The sequence below is a fragment of the Crinia signifera genome, chromosome 1 (assembly GCF_055691185.1).
Source record: "Crinia signifera chromosome 1, ASM5569118v1, whole genome shotgun sequence".
Taxonomy (NCBI): Eukaryota; Metazoa; Chordata; class Amphibia; order Anura; family Myobatrachidae; genus Crinia; species Crinia signifera.
Window position 1 is genome coordinate 204,617,102 of NC_139217.1, and position 24,336 is coordinate 204,641,437.

A 24,336-nucleotide genomic window follows, 5' to 3' on the forward strand; every position below is an offset into this window, starting at 1 on the left:
AGGAATTATGTAATCCATCTGAGAATAAATTAAAGGAAATTATGAACTGAAATTAACTTTATAAGCATTATTTAAATCAACAAGTTTCAAGAATAAACATTGCAGAATCTTAAGGTCTATGAAAAGAACCAGCAGGTAAAGGGAATAAAAGACAATATTCAACTAGAGCTCATTTAAAAGCTAAACACCACCTCCTCTTCCCTACTGTTCTTAACAATTTCAGGCATTCTGTGAGTCAGCTGCAGGGACCTGCTTTGTATTAGGATTAGATTTTCTTTAATTATGGTTTAATGTCAAGTGAAACATACAGTTAGGGTGTTCGATACTTTCATAGAAAAAAAAACCATTAAGAAATACTATATTTATAGTGAAAATCATATAAGCAGCAACACAATATGTAAATAGGGATGGTTGAACTCCATTATTCATGCGAGGATACACATGATACAGAAAGGTACTCATCCTTTGTGAAATGTGATGCTATTTATACCGCTTTCAGACCACACTGTGAACACGGGTTATTGCCGTGTTTGCGGGGCTTAAACACAGGTGAAGGTGCAGTATGAAAGCGCCACACTCCAAAAACCCCTGTTGAGCAACACGGCTTTTCAACTCTGGTCTTTACCAGGGTTGAACACGGCTCTAACACGTGTTTCTGTGCGGTCAGAAAGGCCCCGACCTGTGTCATCCGACACTGCTGTTTATGAAATGCTGCTATTGGTGGATTCCTGTGAGGTCGGCAGTCTGACCCCAGAAAACAACAAGCAGCACGCTGGAGCTGCGGACCACGGGACACAGGCACCATCCCAGCCTGCACTCCACACTTGTCCAGTGTGTATTCCACACTTCTACAGCCTGCAATCCACACTTCCACAGCCTGCAATCCACACTTCCACAGCCTGCAATCCACACTTGTCCAGTGTGTATTCCAAACGTCTACAGCCTGCAATCCACACTTGTCCAGTGTGTATTCCACACTTCTACAGCCTGCTTTCCAGCAATATGTCCTCTCTCTGGACAGATGAGGAGGTGAGGGAATTGCTCAACATTAGGAGTGCTGCTGCTACAATGCTGTGAACCCCTCACTTTTATTTCCTTTGTGACATTATTGTGAGCCATAAAAAAAGTCAATTTTTAATGACACACATAGGTTTTCCAGCCCGGACACGGGTTCAGTGTGTAAGCACCAATCCTATGAAAACCCGGGTTGAAGTGCAGTCCGAAAGGGGTAATTTAAGGGTCTGACATGGCTCTCCGCAAGGACAAACCCGTGTTCAATATGCAGGGTTGGACACGGGTTTACGGTAGTATTAGACCGTGACGCTGCTACTCACCGTCTTTCACCCACAACCCACCATTGACTTGATCTGCAGCACCAGACAAACCCCAAACCCCAACCCCCCCCCCCCCCCCCCCGGGGCCACCACACCCCCATCTTGGACTCACAGCTGCCCACATAAGACATAAGCCCACAGGCTTATGGTAGAAAGGGTTCCGCTGACACCCTAATACCCGCAAGGGCTTATCGGAGGCACGCTGTCCACCACTCACACAGGCTTATGGTACAAAGGGGCCTGCTGGCACCCTAATCCCCCACGGAGCTCATCTCAGGCACTTTCACACCTCGCATCCCTTCATTACACCTTTGTATCCACCTGTACCCCATTACCACTTTAATGTACAATGTTTATGAATCAACACCATTTGGTACAGGCATTAGCAGTTTGTCACTTACTGTACCCACGCTCTACACACAATAGGATATCAACAAAGTGTGTTTTACCTCCCACTGTATACTAATCTAACTCTCACTAAATTAACTAACACATTATAAATCACAGGGTGAGCGCTTAACCACAACCCAAAAGAAAATTCAAGCACTGTTCTTTAGCAGATGTGTTGCCATGTATTTTATTGGAATAATTAGTTAGCGACACACAGTAGAGCATAATCTTACGCAAAAAGAGAGAAAATACGTTGAACAATTTTTGGAGTCTAATGGCAGGAACAAATGAATAAACACTCATATCCATTTATATTCATGGAAAATCTAACCCTGAAGAAAGATTACAGATCTAAATATGTATATGTCTACCAATATTAGTAAATGGATTTTTACACTATACATCAGTATCACATGCAGTCTCTGCGCTTGGTAACAGTTCAAGGTCATGAGATAAAGGCATGGTGGATTCCTTAAGCTGTAAAACACCTAGGCACATCTAAGCAGTTTCATTATAGATACTTGCCAGAACAGCTGCAGCAACAATGTTTAATATAGTTTACAAACCTACTTATTCCAAAGAATGGGTTCAAACTATAAGATATATAGTCCCCCCCCATTGTATTCGGCTGCCTTTCAATGAATCATCCTATTCAGCACGCTGCATATCCAATGGAATGATTCTTTGGCCAATGTGGAAGTAGGCACATGCAGCATGTAACAATACATCATGGTTTTATACAACATACGGTACTTGTGGAGTATCACGGCTCCCACGATGGCCATCGCACTGGAAAAAAATCGCATCGCATGTGTTTTTTTTTTAACAGAAAAGCATCCAAATGCATTGAAATTAGTATCAAACATGTTCAATGGCCCCCAAATGTCATCTTTGAGGCTGTACCACCCCCACTATCAACGCAAACCCGAAGCGTGGCGAGCGCAGCGAGCCCGCGAGGGGCGGTGGTACGCATCCCACAACCTTTTCATACCCCCACTATCCACGTCGGCGTGGAGTTGAGAATATAAATAATAGGATACCTTCACAGGTATACGCGTCCCCTCGCGGGCTTCACAGGTGTCCGCTGCGCTCGCCACACTTTTTATTCTCAACTCCGAGCCGACGTGGATAGTGGGGGTATGAAAAGGTCGTAGGACGCGTACCACTGCGCTCGCCACGCTTCGGGTTCGTGTTGATAGTGGGGGGTGGTACAGCCTAAAAAATGACGGTACTCTTTACCTAGAATGGCGCCCACGATTTTGATCTTAGGCATCGCAAGGTAAAAAATCGCGTCGGTCGCGTCGCATGCGACCAAAAAAAATCGCATGCGATGCGACCGACGCGATTACCGCGATTTTACATAGGGAACAATGTTAAATGGCCCTTTGGGTCGCATGCGATGCGACCGATGCGGTTTACATTTTAACATGAATTTCTATGTAAAATCGTGGGCATCGCATCGGTCGCATCGCATGCCATTAGAATGGCATGCGATGTACATGCGATGCCCGCCCTTCTAGGTAAAGAGTACCAAAATGACATATGGGGGCCATTGAACATGTTTGATACTAATTTCAATGCATTTGGATGCTTTTCTGTTAAAAAACGCATGCGATCAAATAGATTTTGTAAAAAAAAAACGGTTAAAAACTGCAAAAATCGCAACCAATCGCATGCCACTATATATGGCATGCGATGGGAGCCGTGATACTCCACAAGTACCCAACATACCTTACAGCAGAGGTGGCCAGAAGGTCGATCGCAATCTACCGGTCGATCGCGGGCCTTCCGCCGGTAGATCGCGATCGGTAGTTAGTTTTACGGTTCCCAGTCCCCGTTAAAATAGTCTGCTGACTGAAGCCTCTCAGGGCTTCAGTGTTCCCAGTGGTGCACTGCGCGGGTGCACGGATGACGTCACCGCGCACCGGCTCAGTGCAGGACTGAACGCTGAAGAAGGTGGGAGCAGGCAGAGCAGAGTGTGCAGAGCGGGCAGAGCGTGAGCGTCTCCAGAGTCTTCGGCTGCTAGTAAGTTACTAAGAGCTTCTGCACTGACCTGTGCTGTAGGGGAGGAGGGGGGGGGGGGGGGAGGGGGGAGTTATGGAGAGGAGAATTACATCATGTGCCACCACATGCAGGGGCTGCTTGATCTATGATTGCATGGGATAAAGTTTTCAGTTACTTATTCACATTGTCTAACACCCTTATGTTTATGGCTTATGTTTATGGCATAAACATAATGGTGTTAGGCAATGTGAATAAATAACTGAAATGCAAACCCAGCAAATTGAATGTTGTTTCATGTTGATGAGGGGGACGGGACGGTTTCTAAAGCCTGGGGACCCCAAGCAAGCCAAGGATTTTCTCTAAGGTTTCTTATTCATTTATGGTGGCATGGGATAGGGTAGGGTGGGGTGTTGGAGAAGGGGACAACAGGGACTCTTGGTCATTGTTTTATGTCCCCCATATTTTAAAAATGGTTATTCTGCGGTTATTTGGGGGGAGGTGGCCCCCATCAGCCAGGGGTGCCCAAATGTGTGCCGTATAATGCCATTGGTACCCCCATGTGTCCCCTATCAGCCAGGGGTGCCCCCATGTGTGCTGTACAATTCCAGGGGTGTCCAAATGTGTGTTGTATAATTCCATTGGTGCCCCTTATCAGTCCAGGGGTGCCCAAATGTGTGCACATTGTGAATTTCAGGCACATTCCCTGCGTCAGATGGTGTATTTCGGGCACATTCCCTGCGTCAGATGGTGTATTTCAGGCACATTCCCTGCGTCAGATGGTGTATTTCGGGCACATTCCCTGCGTCAGATGGTGTATTTCGGACACATTCCCCGCGTCAGATTGTGTATTTCGGACACATTCCCCGCGTCAGATTGTGTATTTCGGACACATTCCCCGCGTCAGATTGTGTATTTCGGACACATTCCCCGCGTCAGATTGTGTATTTCGGACACATTCCCCGCGTCAGATTGTGTATTTCGGACACATTCCCCGCGTCAGATTGTGTATTTCGGACACATTCCCCGCGTCAGATTGTGTATTTCGGACACATTCCCCGCGTCAGATTGTGTATTTCGGACACATTCCCCGCGTCAGATTGTGTATTTCGGACACATTCCCCGCGTCAGTTTGTGTATTTCGGACACATTCCCTGCGTCAGATTGTGTATTTCGGACACATTCCCTGCGTCAGATTGTGTATTTCGGACACATTCCCTGCGTCAGATTGTGTATTTTGGACACATTCCCTGCGTCAGATTGTGTATTTCGGACACATTCCCTGCGTCAGTTTGTGTATTTCGGACACATTCCCTGCATCAGTTTGTGTATTTTGGACACATTCCCTGCATCAGTTTGTGTATTTTGGACACATTCACTGCGTCAGTTTGTGTATTTCGGACACATTCCCTGCGTCAGATTGTGTATTTCGGGCACATTCCCTGCGTCAGATTGTGTATTTCGGGCACATTCCATGTGTCAGATTGTGTATTTCGGCTCATTCCCTGTGTCCTAATGTTACATTTTGGCTCAAAACCTGTGTCCTAATGCGAATTTTGGCCTATTCTGTGTGGCATAATGTGTAAGGGGCGTATTGCACTTGGAAGGGAATATTTTTTGCACATGGGGAAATGCCGGTAGATCACCGGTAAGTAAGTGTACAAAAAGTAGATCCCAGGTTACAAAAGTCCGGCCACCCCTGCCTTACAGGGTGTTCAGCATTTCATTTATTGTTGCATTGCATGGTATGTACCTACAAACTTTTGTGCTTTCATTTTTCCAGTCAATTGAATCTTTCAAACTAAAGATCTGAAACCATTTGTAAAGTTTGTACAAATGCAAAAAAAGCTTCTAATGGGTCAATTCAGTTAGAGGAGACTTACTCATATCCATGAGTACCTTACAGCTATATGAACTTACAGTACTGAAAGACTTAGCGTTTTAGATTTGCTGACCCGTAGGGCTGTGTAAAAAAATCCAGGGCCAGATCAGGATGCAAATTGCAAAAGCTGCTGGCTGCGCTTCCACCCCACCCATCACAACAGAAACTCTACCCCCATCCACCTTACATCTAATTAAATAAACCCCTTTGGTAACCTAGCATTATACAGCAGATATGAACCACTTGGCCCATCTATTCTGCTCTGGGCTTTCCCTGGCATGGTCACATCTGATCTGACCAGTAAGAAAACCACTATCAGAGGGACGTCCAGTCTCCCCTGCTTCCCTCCTCTAAAAGCCTGCAGTACTGCCCATCACTGCCGAGTAATTTTTGGAAAATCATGCTAGCCAGTTAAGTGGTTAAGCCAAATAAACTGTATAAAGCTACCCTTTTAGGATTATGGGGTTTAAGGATGATACAATGATAATGCCTTTATAATGAACACAGCCTTTGTAATTGTTTAATCAAACATGAAATATTCATGTAGTAGCAAACACGTAACTATAGAATAATGTTGATCGATATTAAAAAAAAATGAGGTCGCTGGTATATGTACTACTGCAGACACTTACCTGCCATGTAGAATGGTCCAGGGTAAATAGAGTTGGTTGGCTTAGAAGTGTAACTTCCACGGTCTCCACTATATTCATCACCTGAGTTAGCAGGGTACACCTGTATGAAACCATAGGGAGGATAAGATTAGAGAGCAAGTAAAAAAATTATTTAAAAAATTCAATTCACTTTATCTGTACTTAAGAGATGCTAAATGAGGCTTGGTAAGAAGGAATTCTATTTCAGTTGTTGTAGTTATAGTTGTAGTTATGTTCTAGTACAGGGATGGGGAACCTTTGGCCTTCCAGTTAAGTAATCATCCCAGCATGCTCTGCAACAGTTGCAGCATGGCCACATAGCAAAACTGTAGCAAGGCATGCTGGGATATGTAGTTCCAAAACAGCTGGAGGGCTGAAGGTTCCCCATCCCTGCTCTAGTATAAAGATTACAAGTTCAGAAACATAAAACATTTGGTGAACTCAGAAAGAAGGGTAAAGTTAAATGGGTACTTGTTTCCTAGCCCACTAAGAAAATAGCTTATAGGGCTATTCTGTGTAGGGAAATCGCATTGCATCGCGTACCGTGTATAGTGCTGTACAATACGTGCAATGCCCATATTAAGCGGCGTGGAGTTGATTTTATATAGTGTGGTGAGCACAGCGAGCCCGAAGCGTGGCGAGCCCCGCGAGAAGACACTGAATACATGTAAAGTAGTGCGCGCGTCCCCTCGCATGGCTCGGTGGCTAGATGCGCTCGCCACACTATATAGAATCAACTCCACACCGACGTGGATAGTGGGGGTATGAAAAGGTCGGAGGACGCGTTACACTGCGCTCGCCACGCTTCGGGGTGACGTGGATAGTGGGGGTGTTTTAGGAACACATTCACACCAGCCATATTATACATCTGAGACAGATAAAGACGACATGTGTTAACTAAGAACTGTAACTTACTGAAATATATGAAAATATGGAAAAATCGCATGTCATGCAAAAAGCACATGCGATGCGATTTCACTACGTAAGCATACATAGAAAATCTGGGCGCCGTGCTAGGAAACAAGTACCGTTAAATGTTAAGAATTAATAATGTGGACTGGAATAACCACTATATTAAAATGCAAAAATATAAATCGAGGAAGCTTTAACTATTTGTATGATTAATATAATGTGCTATTTAAGTTTCACATTTATTTCTGCTGGCACTGTAGAAACTACATTGTCTCAAAGTGTGTGTGTGTGTGTGTGCCTGTGTTTGTAGGTAGGTGGAGCAAAGAGTCCCAGCACCATCTGCTGTATCATGGCAATGCGCCAACATTTAGGGCAGCTGGGAGCAGAGAAGGGGCGTCTATAATGAGAAGGGCTGCATATAGAGGCCAGTAAGGATAGATAGTGGGAAGTACAGATATTCATAACTGATACATGCACCATATGAAGTATGCATCATTGATATGATTGATCCTAGGAAAGAAAATTTAATAAAAAAAAAGACAACACCCCCCCCCCCCCCCCCCAATAAAAAAAGTAAATGTCTACTGAAAGTTAAGATGTGACCCAGTGTGCATTAGCTAGTGATGTATGGAGTAGGCATCTACTGGCATTGCGGAATTCAACTTCCCTCCCCAGAGATTTCCAGCTCCTGTCCCAGACTAGAGGCTCAGGTTTCACTGGATACAGTTTAACCCTAACAAAATGGCATTTACATGTTCTTCAGATTGTCAATTGATATTTTTGTAAATCCATCAACATTTAACTGACAATACCAGCAGCTATGAATCCAGAACTGTTGCAAAACCTATTTCATCCTATGCATTTCTGTGTTTCTTGGCACAAAGCTTTACATGTGGGTATTTTCTGAGTAAAGTGTGTCTTAAAAAAAAAAAAAAAAAAAAAGGCTTTGCAGAAGTACACAACCTAGTCTGACCAAAACATTTTATCCTTCTAATGTTTCGTGAAATAAAAAAAAATATATAGAGAATTTCTTTACAGACAGTTAATGATTACGTTTCATTTACTTGCCACCTAATGGAATATATAATGGATATAAATGTTATTGTGAAAGACACTGGGACACAGGACATTTTCACGCCTGTCCATCTTTCAGTAAATTTGTTATCACAGTGATTAGTTATATAGCAATAAAACTAAAAAAAATGAACACAATCTTTAAATTACTTTGCCAACAAAACAAGAACACATTTTTTTTTACAAAAGACACTGCTATAAAAGCTCCATTAGTTATATCTTCAAACCGTATACATTAGTATCTCCCCCCCTTGTAGTTTATGTAAACCTTGCTAAAAGAATTTAAAAAAAAATAGAGGGGGGGGGGACCTGAAATGGTTAACATTTACTCAGGAAGCTGTAAATCACACAATCCCCCTTCCCTCCTCCTCAGACCCCTGTTACTGTTGGAAGGGGAGGGGTTTTTCTCCCCCTTCAGGAGAGTGAAGTCATTTCCTCTGCTCTGTCTGGGAAAGTGGGGTGAGGGGGTGGTGAATCATTAGCAGAGGGCTGAGAAGCAGGAATCCTGACACATTACTGTGTTTCACAGTTTGGTTGAACATCATGCAAAGCAAAAAGCTATTTTGCTAATTTATTTAAGGATCACCAGCAAGTCTATAAGCAACAAATATGCAGTGAGAGATGAAGAATATTTAAATAATGTCAGATTAGAAAATACATTTCTTAAAACAGAAAAATATACCATTAGGGAAATATACTGGCAAAGTACTGCCACTAGATGGCATTTTTTCTAAGTTTAGGTTTCCACCGCAAGCCATGTGGCGACTTGTTTTACAGCAGCTATGAAATAATGACCTCATGAATAGTATATTACGGATAAGTTCTTGTATTTAACATACAGCCATACAGATATACTGTATCACAGAAAATAAAACTATCAAGTTATGACCTATATGTTCAAAACCAACACTAAAAAGGTAGTAAAACAAAGGATCAATGTAGGTATTCCTTAAAAACACAAGAATGCGGATGTCACAACAAACATTAATATAAAAAAGTAAATCTTTCAATACAAAGAAAGGTGACATACCAGAATTACTATGCATCTAATATAGGAGTACATTTGCTTTCAGGTTCTGGTTTTTTTGTGTAAATTACGTATGGGGTATTGGTGCATGGCTACTACACTTGTGCATTAATGCTTTTATTTGTTTGATCAGTTATTTATATAGCGCACACATATTCCGCAGCGCTTTACAGAGCATATTTCAACATTCACATCAGTCCCTGCCCCAGTGGAGCTTACAATCTATATTCCCAACCACATGTACACAGACATTCTAGGGTTAATTTGTTTGGAGTCAATTTACCTACCAGTATATTTTCGGAATTCAAGAGGAAACTGGAGCACCCGGAGGAAACCCATGCAATCACAGGGAGGATATACAAACGCTTTATTATCCTTTTTAGTTGAGCCAAGCGCTACAAATAGTAGATTTTTAATTTATGCATCCATAATAATAAAAATAATAATTTTATTTATGTAGCACTCACTCTGCAATAGGACTCAGCGCGCTTTAACCTGGAGCCCTAAGAATACCTCATTAAGCATATATTCACCATCACAGGCAAGTTCTTCTTTGCCAGTGTATACAATTCTCCTCCCTTACATCATAAAGAAAGTTTTTATGGGCACTGGCTTATGTGGGGTTATGCTGGTACACCTATGTTGAGTCAGACATATTAAAGATTTGCATTGGCAGTATTTGATAAGAAATGCAGTCACCATATATGAAGAGATGTATGTGAAAAAGGCCTGGTGCTAAAGGACATTACAGGCTAGAAATAGGGGGTTACAGATGTGACTATACAGAGGAAGAGAAGCACAGAAATATCTATCCCCTGTGTTTGCATGGACCACAGGTTATGTACAGTGCAGTATGGGAACTCATAGGTGCCTCAATAAAAACATAAGCCAAAATATCAAGCCTCCAAAATTTTAGCCAATTAGCACTATATTTGCCAACATGAAGAACTGACATGTATCGTCTTTTGGCCAATTTTATACTGAATGCTGTATTTTGTAGACCAAGTTGCACTGGACCATAAAATGTTCACAGATGTGGTGGTAGGGAGGTGGAAAATTATGTTAAAACCCCGACAACACATTTACGTACAATGTGCTCCAAGCAGATACATTTAAAAACACCGTGTGATATTAACCACTTGTTGCTAGCCTTTTAAATCTCTGTACTCTTCTCCATTTTCCCTGTATTTTTCATTCGTGTTCAACTTCATTATGTTATGCCAAGTTTTGTCTCCCTGTATTGTTCCTTTGTACAGCGCTGCGAAACACTTGTGGCGCCTTATAAATAAAATTATAATAATAATAATAACTTAAAATGCATGACATACAGATTGTTCTAACAGTTGTTCGCCAGCTAGTAACATCTAGCAGTAGAATCAGCTGCAGTGTGTTATTACACTTTGGCAAAATTGTAAATTTGGCCACAGAAAGCAGTGGGGATTAAGTTCATCAATAAGTGGTGTGATGGATTTTGCATCCATAACGAGGCATTATTTGGAGCTCTAAAGCCAGCAGACATGGATTTACCTCAGAAACACATTGTGGGAATTGTTTCAATTTGTTTACAACTTCATGCAACTTTTCCAAAATTTTAATAAAAACAGAAATAATTTTTCAGCTTGTATCTCCACTTCTGTTTAAGTTTCCCAGCACTGAAAACAGGATAAACACTCAAAACTCAGTAGGAATGGCCATCGTTGCCATTGATGGCAATTCTGCAACTTGCCATCGATAGTGTTAAACTAGGCAATGGATGACCATTGATATTTTTACATATCGATGGTCATCCATTGTGTTTGATTGATTGGCCTGTGGGCCAATCAAAACATGGGGTGGGGTGGGGCTCGGCTCCGTGTGACAGCACTTTGAAAAAAAAAATAAGGAAAACATCGTTTTGCTGTTCCATCGATGGAGGGAAGCCATCTGGTTCTCCCCCATCGATGGCAAAAGTATTCAACATCGGCCATGAACCATCAATGATTTCGAATCATCGATGGTCATCCCTAAAACTCAGTAAAAAGTTAAGAGAACACAAATAACAAAACATGAATCAGTATATTTTGGTAGCTTGTGTTATCTTAGAGCGAATGAAGCTTACGACACCCATCGGGTCCCATTGCATACCTTGGGACCCGACTTTTTTTGAGGTTTCCCGACAAATTTAAAATCGGGTCCATCGCATGCCATTATAATGGCATGCGATGCGACCGACCCGATTTTACATTGTAAGCATTGTATGTAATGTTAAATTCCTATGTAAAACCGGGTCCATTGTATGCCATTATAGTGGCATACAATGTGACCAATGCGATGGACACGATTTTACATAGGAACCAATGTTAAATGGCCCCCCATACCCAATTACCTGATGGGTAATTTGTATGTAATTTGTATGTCAAATGCCTCCCCCCATTGTTAACGCCACCCCACAATGAACGCCAACCCGAAGCATGGCGAGCGCAGCGAGCGGCATCGGTACGCGTCCTCCGACCTTTTCATACCCCCACTATCCACGTCGGCGTGGAGTTGATTTTATATAGTGTGGCAAGCCACCAAGCCCGAAGCGTGGCGAGCGCAGTGTGCTCCGCGAGGGTACGCGTAATACCTGTGAAGTAATGCGCGGGGCTTGCCGCGCTCACCACGCTTCGGGCTCGGTGGCTGGCTGCGCTCGGCACACTGTATAAAATCAATTCCACGCCGACCTGGATAATGGGGGTATGAAAAGGTCGGAGGACGTGTACCGCCGCCCCTCGCGGGCACACTGCGCTCGCCACGCTTCGGGTTCACGTTGATCGTGGCGTGGCATTAACAATGGGGGGGGGGGCATACAATGAAAAATGGGGTCTGGGGGGCATTTAACATTGGGGCCAATGTAAAATCGGGTCTCAGGGACATTTAACATTGATTCCAATGAAAAAAATCGGGTCAGTCGGGTCAATCGCATTGCATGCAATTTGGTTGCATGCGATGCGATTGACCCGATTTTTGCAACCCGATTGCATAACTTTAAAATCGGCGGCGCCGTGCTAGGAAACAAGTACTGATTTAGCTTTTAGGATGTCAGATGATAGATTTGTAGACTGGAAATATGAAAGTGCGTCACTAATACCTGCAGCGACAAGATTGAATTCAGCAAATTAATGTCAATGCTTACAAATGATCCAACAACATATCCGAGCAGCACGGATGGCGTCACGGTTAGCATTACTGCCTCACAGCACTGAGGTCATCTGTTTGATTCCTAGCATGGCTCGAACTGTGAGGAGTTTGTATATTCTCCCCGTACTTGCATGGGTTTCCTCCGGGTACTCTGGTTTCCTCCCACAATCCCAAAATATACTGGTATGTTACTTGGCTCGCAACGAAATTAACCCTAGAATGTTTGTGTGCGTATGTATATGTGGTAGGGAATATAGATTGAAAACTCCACTGGGCCAGGGACTGATGTGAATGTCCATAATATTCTCTGTAAGGCGCTGCAGAATATGTGTGCGTTATATAAGAAATGGATAAGAATAAAATATATAGTTTTATGGGTATTAACAAATGTGTTTGTGCAGCAGATAAACATCCGTTTAACATCTCATGCTAAGCACCCAGATATGCAGTGGGATAGTTAACTACATGGGTGCCGGACGGGATCCCGACAGTTATTTACCCAACGTCGGGATCCCGACTGTCAAAACGCCGACAGCCGGGTGCCTGGCGGGCCACCTGCTATTTTCCCTCGTGTGGGTCCACCATGCCCGCATCGTGGCGAGCGCAGCGAGCCCGCAGGGGGGCTTTTTTGCGCTCGCCATGCTGTCTGACTCTGGGCAGTTGGGATCCCGACTGTCGGAGTCACATACCACACCCAACTACATATGTTGAGCCAGCATTAAACAAACATTTGATAAGATAAGAAAATAAGATGCTGATAAAAGATTACAAGGTAAAATTAAATGTAACCAAGGTACTAGGATTAAGGTTCCTAGCTACAGAAGCAGTGTAATTGGTTTATTGGAGAGGATGGGGGGCTAGAATAGTGGTTCCCAAACTGTGTGGCTAGGCACCCTGGGAAGTCGTGAGGCCTTGAGTTGGTGGTCCAGGATCAATTCAAATTTAAGGTTAAACTGATGGGAGAAACAAGTGCTGACAATCATAAAACAAGTGGACAATCAGATGCACAAATGTACACCACCATATAACTAAACCTAAAGATGAAAGTAACGGCATCATCTACTTAATTTAATACTGTATTCCAAATTTATCAATACATACTTTCATGGTATGGGTACTTTGTGATTGAAGAAAGGTTAAGAACTACTGGCTTAGAAGAAAATCCTGGGAAGAAAGAGCAAATGAAAGAAAAAGGCACTTAGCCAGAAAAGAAAAGTGCAGAGAAAGGAGGATACACCAAAAAAGTGGTAAGTGTATTCAGAGAGTGTCTGCAGGTCAAATAAACTACCATATACCAGGAGAGGGAACACTGAGAAAATTAGTGGAATTCAATTGAGAGGCAGGCTTCCAGTAAGTACATGCATTCTGCTTCTCAATAATGGCTGGAACATGTAAATCCACAAAGTGTATGTTTGCAAGGCTCAATCAGAGGGACGAATGAAGGTAGTTGATAACTAGTTACCAACTTGTGTCGGGGGCGCAAAGAATATAAGGTGCTTTTTCAATCTGCAGTGTGAGTAAGTGGTAGTCAGCCCCTTCTAGATACAAAAACGGAGGGGTACACTGCGCTAAACAATCGAAAAATAGATTCAAATAATAGTGCCAATTGGGGGTAAAATTACAATGTTATTTATCAAAAACATATAACATGACATACCATATTAAAAATAATTGGTCAGTATAGTAGAGGAAATGATGGGCTAAGTCCAGTTCACACGGTACCATAGAGTTTTAGAGTCCACTGTCCAATGGATCCGTTCCTTTGGTGTCTCCTTGTTATAAATGAGCCAGAGCCAGCACAGTTGTATACAAATATTGGTGTAATTTGTATACAATGTGTCCAGACAGGCCCCCGGTAGATATTTCTCATGGAGTAGCACTCTTCCATTTGTTTATCACCTCCGTCAAGGTTAGGGCATGGATAGGTCCCCACCTGACCAAGAAGTGGATGCTGGTCAGAAAAAACTCTGGGTAGGGAGACTGGTCCGGACCCGATTGTATGGAGTAGTGGCAAGGTAGGTAGAACTGGATATGGGTTGTCCTCTGGTCTACCAACGCGTTTCGCCAGTAACCAGGCTATATCAAGGTGTGATAAAGCCAGGTTACTGGTGAAACGCCAGAGTTTTTTCTGACCAGCAGTCACTACCTGGTTCTATCCAGTGGGGACCTATCCACACCCTAACCCGAACGGAGGTGATACACAAACGGGAGAGTGCTACTCCATGAAAAATACCTACCGCGGGCCTGTCGCGACACATTGGATACAAATGACACCAATATTTGTATACAACTGAGCTGGCTCTGGCTCTTTTATAACAAGGATCCATTGAACAGTGGACTCTAAAAATATGGTACCGTATGAACTGGACTTAGCCCATCATTTCCTCTACTATACTGCCAAATACTTTTTAATATGGTATGTCATGTTATACGTTTTTAATAAATAACACTAATTTTACCCCCAATTGGCACTATTATTTTAATTTATTTTCCGATTGTTTAGAGTAGTGTACCCCTCCGTTTTTTTTTTCAATCAGAGGGATCTGTGAAAGACATTCTGGAGGGTAGTAAAGCTATGGCATGTTATGAGATTAAGGCTTCTAATCTTTATAATTGGCAGGTAAAAGAATGCCAATCAAGAGACCTGTATGACCGTGTTCACTGTAAGCACCCACCTCAGAGTTTCATCATCTGATAAGCGTGATTAACTAAAAATCTACATTAACACCACTACTTGTGACTTTGTCCAACCTAAACCCTAATTTGGAAGAACTGCAATACAAACACCATACTTGTGTAGAGGTCATTATTGTAATTGTGGCACTGTATTGTGTAAAGAGATTTGTAATTTAAGACAACTTACTTTGAGACATTATTATACAGTGACCTGGTTTACCAACACAAAGTGTTACAACATTATAGTACTACTTTAGATAGTTCTCTAAAGATTGTTTTGTTAGCCGCAGGAGTGGCATGTAGTTAAGTGTAGGATACAATGTACTGTAGGTTAACTTACACTTCACCAGCAAAAAATAAGATACATGTATACAATAGTTTGTTAGTGTAACCATGGTTAAATGTCTCAATCCCCAAAATACAAAATATGATGTGATAAACTCCAATATTCGACAAATACATGATCAGTCCTATTAAGTTAATATATTCCCTTCTACAATCAGCTAAAAAATTACTGGACTTCCAAAATGGTTGCAGATATTAATGCATTGGTATTTAACTCTGAGGGGGGTATTCAATCTGGGCCACTATTTACTTTAAAAGCAGTCGGGCCCATTTTGTCGATTTCGGCTGTGAATTGTTGCGATCGCGGCCGAATATCAACAATCCACGGCCGTTTATGCAGACAAGCCCCCTTTTCGCCGTTCAAAAAGTGGGACATTGAATCGCACCTGGCGATCTGCGGTCGAACAAAACGAAAACAGGCCAGGGTCACAGCTGTCGGGCTAGATCGACAGTCGTGACTCGGGATTGAATACCTCCCTGAGTGCCAAGTGCAGTGAGCTAGTGTATGAGTAGAGATTAAGTGGCTTTTAGCTCAAGAAATTCTACCATTAAAATCCATTGTCCAAACCCTCATGTTGCAGACTGATAACATAATAGGAACATAACATAAATAGGAAGACCAGAAGTTACAGATGTATCCTCTATTATTATTATCAATTTCTTATATAGCGCAGACATATTACGCAGCGCTTTACAGAGAATATTTGAACACTCACATCAGTCCCTGCCCCAGTGAAGCTTACAATCTATATTCCCTACCACATATACATGCACACAGACATTCTAGGGTTAATTTTGTTTGGAGCCAATTAGACTACCAGTATATTTTTGGATTGTGGGAGGAAACCCACGCAAGTACGGAGAGAATATACAAACTCTGCATAGTTAGAGCCATGGTGGGAATTGAACCCATGACCTCAGTGCTGTGAGGCAGTAATACTAACCATTACACCATCCGTACTGCCCTCATATCTAGCCATGAACCACAAGATGCCTGGCATGAGTCAGAAGGCAGTTCCAGGGTATCTCTGTTGATGTTGGGTATCTTTTGTTGCTGAAAATGCATAGAAGACCACTAATGTAGCATTTCGAATGCAAATACAGCTGCAGTCACACACAATATAGGCATGCCACATAATATAAATCAAAAGCAGCTAGTGCATCTTGTCGCTTAGCGGTGCAAATAAGTTCCTAGAGTAAGTTCATGAACGTCTAGGCATGACTAGAAGGGCTATTCATTGCGACTGCAGCAAGGATGCAGACTGTGTATATTCCTTCTCTACATGTCCTACTCTACACAGCAATAGTAGTAGTAGTGTCATACATGGATATTTCTCTGGAATGGATCATTTATAAAATGAGAATCATATGCTATAGAGCCTCCAAAAGCATTTTAAAGTATTATTTTAGAAAAATTTGGCAAATGAGATAAATATCTGTTCTACTTTGTAAGTCAGGGCGATTTTTGGGGGTGGTCGCACAAGACCCCTGGTCATAAATAGGTGGACCCCCTTAAGGCAGATATTAATTTATTATGGTGATAAACTGCTGGAGGTGTGCTACCATAGGACATAAGAATTGGAATGTAGAACAGGAGAGAAAAGATGTCCCTTGTTGGTGCACCAAAGATAAAGAAGATAAAATTTAACTTTTATTATTTATTAGTTAAGAACTGCGAGATAAAAATGACAACAAATGACAGTAACAAAGGTGGGGTTCACACAATTTTAAAACCAAGGTGGCAGGCAGATGTTGCAAGATTGTTATGTAGTGTTTTATACTGTGTGTTCGGTCTCTCCAGATATTAAATCTGGTAGAACAATTGGCGTAATTGAGCGGGGGTTTCAAGTAGCCCCTCGTAGTAATCGCTCTAAAGCCACAAAGTACAGTGCCGGTAAGGGTGATTAATATCCTCGTTTTACCCCTCTGTTGGATGCACTAATACGATAAGAGAGCACCCTGTGTGGGTAAAGATCCGGCGTGAAAACGCTCAAGGATCAAAATGGGTGACTAGGCACCCCAGGGTGTCTCGGCTGCGATAAATTCAGGTGGAGCCGCCTCCTGGAGTTCACACACATGCAACAGTCGGCACCGTTGTGGGGACTGTCATGGTGTCTCACTCACTCCTGAAAGGATTTGGTCCCACTGCTGCAATCTTCTGCACCAGTTGCAGATTACCCGGTGTGTATGGTCTCTGACTTGGAAAACGTTCCAATACAGGACCTGGATGAACACACCACCGGTGTGGCAAGCTGTGCCACTACACTTGGAGCCGCCTCCAGAGTGTTGCTAATACTGGATAGTGAGCGCAGGTTAAGGGACTAACGCAGCCAAGAGACTAAACACAATCAAAATACATATATGAAAAATAACAAAAAGTAGCAAACATCTGCCTGCGCACCGCTAGCCGGCACGCGCTTCGCAGATAATAGCTTCCTCAGGGCCAATCAGATCACAGTAACGAAGGGTTTAAGTAGTAGTAGTAATATGCTGTGCTCCAATGAGCTTAGCGTATGTTGGACGCGCCTCCGGAAGCAAGTCCGGAGTTCGCCGTCCAATCCTGACTGATCAGACAGTGCGAGCCCCTGGACGGGGTCTCGCGTAGTTCCGTGATGCGCACGGCGTGCTTGTAACGCTGGTAACCAGGGCTGTGTGTTATAAAGTAGGCGGTGCCGGTAGTAGACGGCATAGTGGTTGTCAAGGCAGCCGGAGATGCCGCGTTCTCATTGGTGGGTGAGTCTGTTTACAGCGTGCACTGAAAGCCTCACGTTGTAGTATAAATTGGTATTTGTCTCTTGGTCCACATAACCGGACTTGCGATCGCTGGTGTTTGTATGCGTATATGTGTTGAATATTGGGTTGGGAATATGTTAGACCCGCTATCTAGTGTGTGATCAAAAATTGGCGTCTTCATAGATAATGGTTGTCATAGCAACCAGAAATGCCGTGTCTCAACCATATGCGCGTTTATCAGCAGCGTCTATCAGAAGCCTCACGTTACATGAGAATTAGTGTTTGTTTATCAATCCGGGAGGCCGGATTTACGATCGTTGTTTATGCATTAGAAGCCTCACGCTGTAATATAGATTAGTATTTATCTCTTAGTCCACATAGCCGGACTTGCGATCGCTGCTATTTGTATACATATGCATATTAAGTACGGTTGCTGATCTCTGTCTGATATCGCGTTGCCATGAAGGCTTTTGTTTTATATCGATCTTCATGGTCACTTATCTCTATCATAGTATCCATAATGATAGAGTATTGACATGTGGACTGGCCACCCTATTGTTCGGTGTGTAGCTATAGGTTATCGTCTCCATAGTAACGGTTGCTATTATCTTAGTGATCTATATTGTGTATACTAATTGCCTGTTCCCCTGGAAGTCTGTTCGATCTGGGGATCACTTGGTGTTGATCCTTTGATATAAAGGATACTGTTAGGATAAATCGACTTGCAGTATTAAATTATGGCCTCCCTGCAGCGGGGACCTATGTGTCGTTGAAATAAGCTCAATTAAAAAAGTTTGTAATTTATAAGTGACTAACGTTGTGAGTACATATCTGATGATACCAATACAATGTCCTATCTATCATATTATTTGTGTACATGGGCATCCTGTTTAAAATTATATATGGACATACAAGAAAAATATCTAATGGTACACTGGAGTGGTGTGTGGATATAGTGATAAAGTGGGATGGTTGTTGGTTGTATATTGTGGAAAAAGTTGTTGTGGAGTACAGTTAGTAGAAAGATAGCAGTGATATGGCTGCCATATTGGTATAAGAATAATAATATTAAATAAACTCAAGATCAAAAAGAAACATGCAGTGCTAATGTGCCAAAAACGCTGAAAACACATATGTGAAAAAATGTTGTGAAGAAAGAGACCTTAGTGTGTTACCCTCTTGGAAGAAGGGGTCTGGTGATGAAAACGTATCATATGACGCAATAGTGGGTGATACAACTACTATGTATCACCCACTATTGCGTCATATGATACGTTTTCATCACCAGACCCCTTCTTCCAAGAGGGTAACACACTAAGGTCTCTTTCTTCACAACATTTTTTCACATATGTGTTTTCAGCGTTTTTGGCACATTAGCACTGCATGTTTCTTTTTGATCTTGAGTTTATTTAATATTATTATTCTTATACCAATATGGCAGCCATATCACTGCTATCTTTCTACTAACTGTACTCCACAACAACTTTTTCCACAATATACAACCAACAACCATCCCACTTTATCACTATATCCACACACCACTCCAGTGTACCATTAGATATTTTTCTTGTATGTCCATATATAATTTTAAACAGGATGCCCATGTACACAAATAATATGATAGATAGGACATTGTATTGGTATCATCAGATATGTACTCACAACGTTAGTCACTTATAAATTACAAACTTTTTTAATTGAGCTTATTTCAACGACACATAGGTCCCCGCTGCAGGGAGGCCATAATTTAATACTGCAAGTCGATTTATCCTAACAGTATCCTTTATATCAAAGGATCAACACCAAGTGATCCCCAGATCGAACAGACTTCCAGGGGAACAGGCAATTAGTATACACAATATAGATCACTAAGATAATAGCAACCGTTACTATGGAGACGATAACCTATAGCTACACACCGAACAATAGGGTGGCCAGTCCACATGTCAATACTCTATCATTATGGATACTATGATAGAGATAAGTGACCATGAAGATCGATATAAAACAAAAGCCTTCATGGCAACGCGATATCAGACAGAGATCAGCAACCGTACTTAATATGCATATGTATACAAATAGCAGCGATCGCAAGTCCGGCTATGTGGACTAAGAGATAAATACTAATCTATATTACAGCGTGAGGCTTCTAATGCATAAACAACGATCGTAAATCCGGCCTCCCGGATTGATAAACAAACACTAATTCTCATGTAACGTGAGGCTTCTGATAGACGCTGCTGATAAACGCGCATATGGTTGAGACACGGCATTTCTGGTTGCTATGACAACCATTATCTATGAAGACGCCAATTTTTGATCACACACTAGATAGCGGGTCTAACATATTCCCAACCCAATATTCAACACATATACGCATACAAACACCAGCGATCGCAAGTCCGGTTATGTGGACCAAGAGACAAATACCAATTTATACTACAACGTGAGGCTTTCAGTGCACGCTGTAAACAGACTCACCCACCAATGAGAACGCGGCATCTCCGGCTGCCTTGACAACCACTATGCCGTCTACTACCGGCACCGCCTACTTTATGACACACAGCCCTGGTTACCAGCGTTACAAGCACGCCGTGCGCATCACGGAACTACGCGAGACCCCGTCCAGGGGCTCGCACTGTCTGATCAGTCAGGATTGGACGGCGAACTCCGGACTTGCTTCCGGAGGCGCGTCCAACATACGCTAAGCTCATTGGAGCACAGCATATTACTACTACTACTTAAACCCTTCGTTACTGTGATCTGATTGGCCCTGAGGAAGCTATTATCTGCGAAGCGCGTGCCGGCTAGCGGTGCGCAGGCAGATGTTTGCTACTTTTTGTTATTTTTCATATATGTATTTTGATTGTGTTTAGTCTCTTGGCTGCGTTAGTCCCTTAACCTGCGCTCACTATCCAGTATTAGCAACACTCTGGAGGCGGCTCCAAGTGTAGTGGCACAGCTTGCCACACCGGTGGTGTGTTCATCCAGGTCCTGTATTGGAACGTTTTCCAAGTCAGAGACCATACACACCGGGTAATCTGCAACTGGTGCAGAAGATTGCAGCAGTGGGACCAAATCCTTTCAGGAGTGAGTGAGACACCATGACAGTCCCCACAACGGTGCCGACTGTTGCATGTGTGTGAACTCCAGGAGGCGGCTCCACCTGAATTTATCGCAGCCGAGACACCCTGGGGTGCCTAGTCACCCATTTTGATCCTTGAGCGTTTTCACGCCGGATCTTTACCCACACAGGGTGCTCTCTTATCGTATTAGTGCATCCAACAGAGGGGTAAAACGAGGATATTAATCACCCTTACCGGCACTGTACTTTGTGGCTTTAGAGCGATTACTACGAGGGGCTACTTGAAACCCCCGCTCAATTACGCCAATTGTTCTACCAGATTTAATATCTGGAGAGACCGAACACACAGTATAAAACACTACATAACAATCTTGCAACATCTGCCTGCCACCTTGGTTTTAAAATTGTGTGAACCCCACCTTTGTTACTGTCATTTGTTGTCATTTTTATCTCGCAGTTCTTAACTAATAAATAATAAAAGTTAAATTTTATCTTCTTTATCTTTGGTGCACCAACAAGGGACATCTTTTCTCTCCTGTTCTACTTTGTAAGTCAGAACTTGGTTCCAGGTAGTAGAAAAATATAATCAAAAAAAAAAAAAAAAAAAAAGACTTAGAAATTCTCTGTAGGATTATTTCAAGGCGGTACATTGAAGCTATAAGCCTAACCAACAAATTGGCATTCCTTTTAGCTTTTGCTTTTATAGAACCTGCATTATATGTTAAAATAGGCAACCCTTCTCTGTGAATTATTTGCATGAAGCTAGCTCCATGAGAAGGTTTAATCAGTTGACAAATGGGCTTTCGTCATCAACCACACAGATAAGCAAAACTAGCATTCAGATACTAGATCTTTTAAAACATGCATTTAGTATATATGTATATATATATATATATATATATATATATATATATATATATATATATATATATATATATATTACAATCCCTTGTACGCACAGAAACTATATCTGATAATCAGAAAAGTTGATCCTGAAAGATGGAACATACTAATATTGTATATGTAAAGGATTTGAGCAGTGATTGGGCTGCATATTCGTTTAAGGGAGGGATTGAGCGTCACAGTCGCCACCCCTCTGACGAAGTCTGGTGACGAAACGCGTTGGGGCGTGGCTACTGTGACGCTGAACGGATCTCCCACTGACGGAGCTGTGGAAAGGACTGTGTTGGAGCCCGGGTCCGGACGACAGTGCGGGACATTGCCGGCGGTGCCTGAGGTGTCATGAGTCTAAATAAGATTGTAGCAGCAGTGTTGCCAGTGGGAATCTTTTTATTGAAATCATGTGGTAGTTCAGTCCACAGCTGATGGATTACTTGGTGCGGGTAGTATATCCCGTTGTTTTATGACTATATCAGTAGTCTGTTTTTTAATGAATAAAAACGGTAATACACCATAGGCGCCCCCTTTGTCTTCCTCTCTTTCCAGAATCTTTGTTCTCGAGCCGTTGGGATCAGGCTCTGGCATCGGGGAGCAGCTGTCCTAATTACATTTGAATGGACTAGTGTATACAGTTTGAGCTTGTGAAACAAGCCCAGTGTTACCCTTTGTGGGACTGCAGGTGTCAGCGCACCCTTCCTAAACGAACTGATATATATAGTGCAACAAGTCCGGCACTCGGATAGAAGACCAATTGCTCCCGGTGACCCTGCCAGAGAGTCATAGAAGGTTCAGGGGGTTCATTGCAGAACCAGGCCGGCACTCAGGGAGACTGTTCAATGAAATAAAGATACTACACCATTCGGGCGTGTGGTCAACGTTTCTGAGGTTTTATTGACCTCTTTCGTCAGGACATACCCTGATCAAAATACCATCCAAGAGATATTTGTTCAGGCTTGTGCTGCTCTCCTATATAGGGCTCTTCCAACTAGCCCAAACTGTAATGCATAGAAAAATAGAAAGAAAGGAGGCGCACCATAGTGTAGTATTTCAGATTTTAAATCAACAATCCTTTACTGGTAGAATAAAAACACTCACAAGAGTACACGTGTTATATTGCTATAACACAGTTTTCGCATAAAACAAAGTATATCACCACATTGGCAGCAAACACGCTTTTCTCCAGCCTTTCTCCTTCAGAAAGTCAGGTATACTTGAAACGCGTTTGGGCGGAGCTGAGAGGACGCTGGTTGTGACGCAGCGAGGTCCGGGAGCCAGGCTGGAGAAAAGCGTGTTTGCTGCCAATGTGGTGATATACTTTGTTTTATGCGAAAACTGTGTTATAGCAAAATAACATGTGTACTCTTGTGAGTGTTTTTATTCTACCAGTAAAGGATTGTTGTTTTAAAATCTGAAATACTACACTATGGTGCGCCTCCTTTCTATATATATATATATATATATATATATATATATATATATATATATATATATATATATATATAGCAGCAGATGTAAATCGCACAACACTCCACAATGATGACAGTTTAGACTGTGCACGGTACCAATAAGATATTCTCAGTGTCTCTTGTTACAGAGAAACCATAGCATAGCACCGAAACGGCCGTCGAGGATGACGATTATTGTCTGGCGTATGATGTAATGTATAGCCTGTTGGGTGTCTGCTACTACCTCGCTGCTATGAGGATTTGATGTCTTTTGGAAAAGATTAAAATGGATTATGGAATTTACCTGGACTGGTGCTGGTTTCTCTGTAACAAGAGACACTGAGATATATATATATATATATATATATATATATATATATATATATATATATATATATACATATATATACACACACACACATACATATATATATATATATATATATATATATATATATATATATATATATATATATATATACACACATACACACACACATACATACTCTTTGTAGACGCAGCCTCTACTTGACTGCAACTATGTTTGCTTAAGGTATACTATTGCCACCTAGAGAATCACCCACCCTTTTTTCCCGTAAGCTTCCTGTTCCTTTTTGCACAATTTAGGCTCAGTGCTATAGATACACAATGCTAATCACACCACCCAAAGCTGCCCATAATTCCCTTTTCTGTGGCCAATAGCGGAGGCATCTCCCAGCAGCT

General features: G+C 42.3%; 1 protein-coding gene across 1 annotated transcript in view; it reads right to left on the reverse strand.

Moving 5' to 3' along the window:
- LOC146064021 (transcription factor E2-alpha-like) overlaps positions 1-24,336 on the reverse strand; it is a 158,754-nt gene that overhangs the window by 22,740 nt on the left and 111,678 nt on the right. The window contains exons 10-11 of the mRNA XM_083177032.1: positions 6,240-6,339; positions 8-18 (exon numbers count right to left, since the gene is read on the reverse strand). Coding sequence (XP_083033158.1) covers positions 8-18; positions 6,240-6,339 — 111 coding nt within the window. The remainder of the gene's footprint in view (positions 1-7; positions 19-6,239; positions 6,340-24,336) is intronic.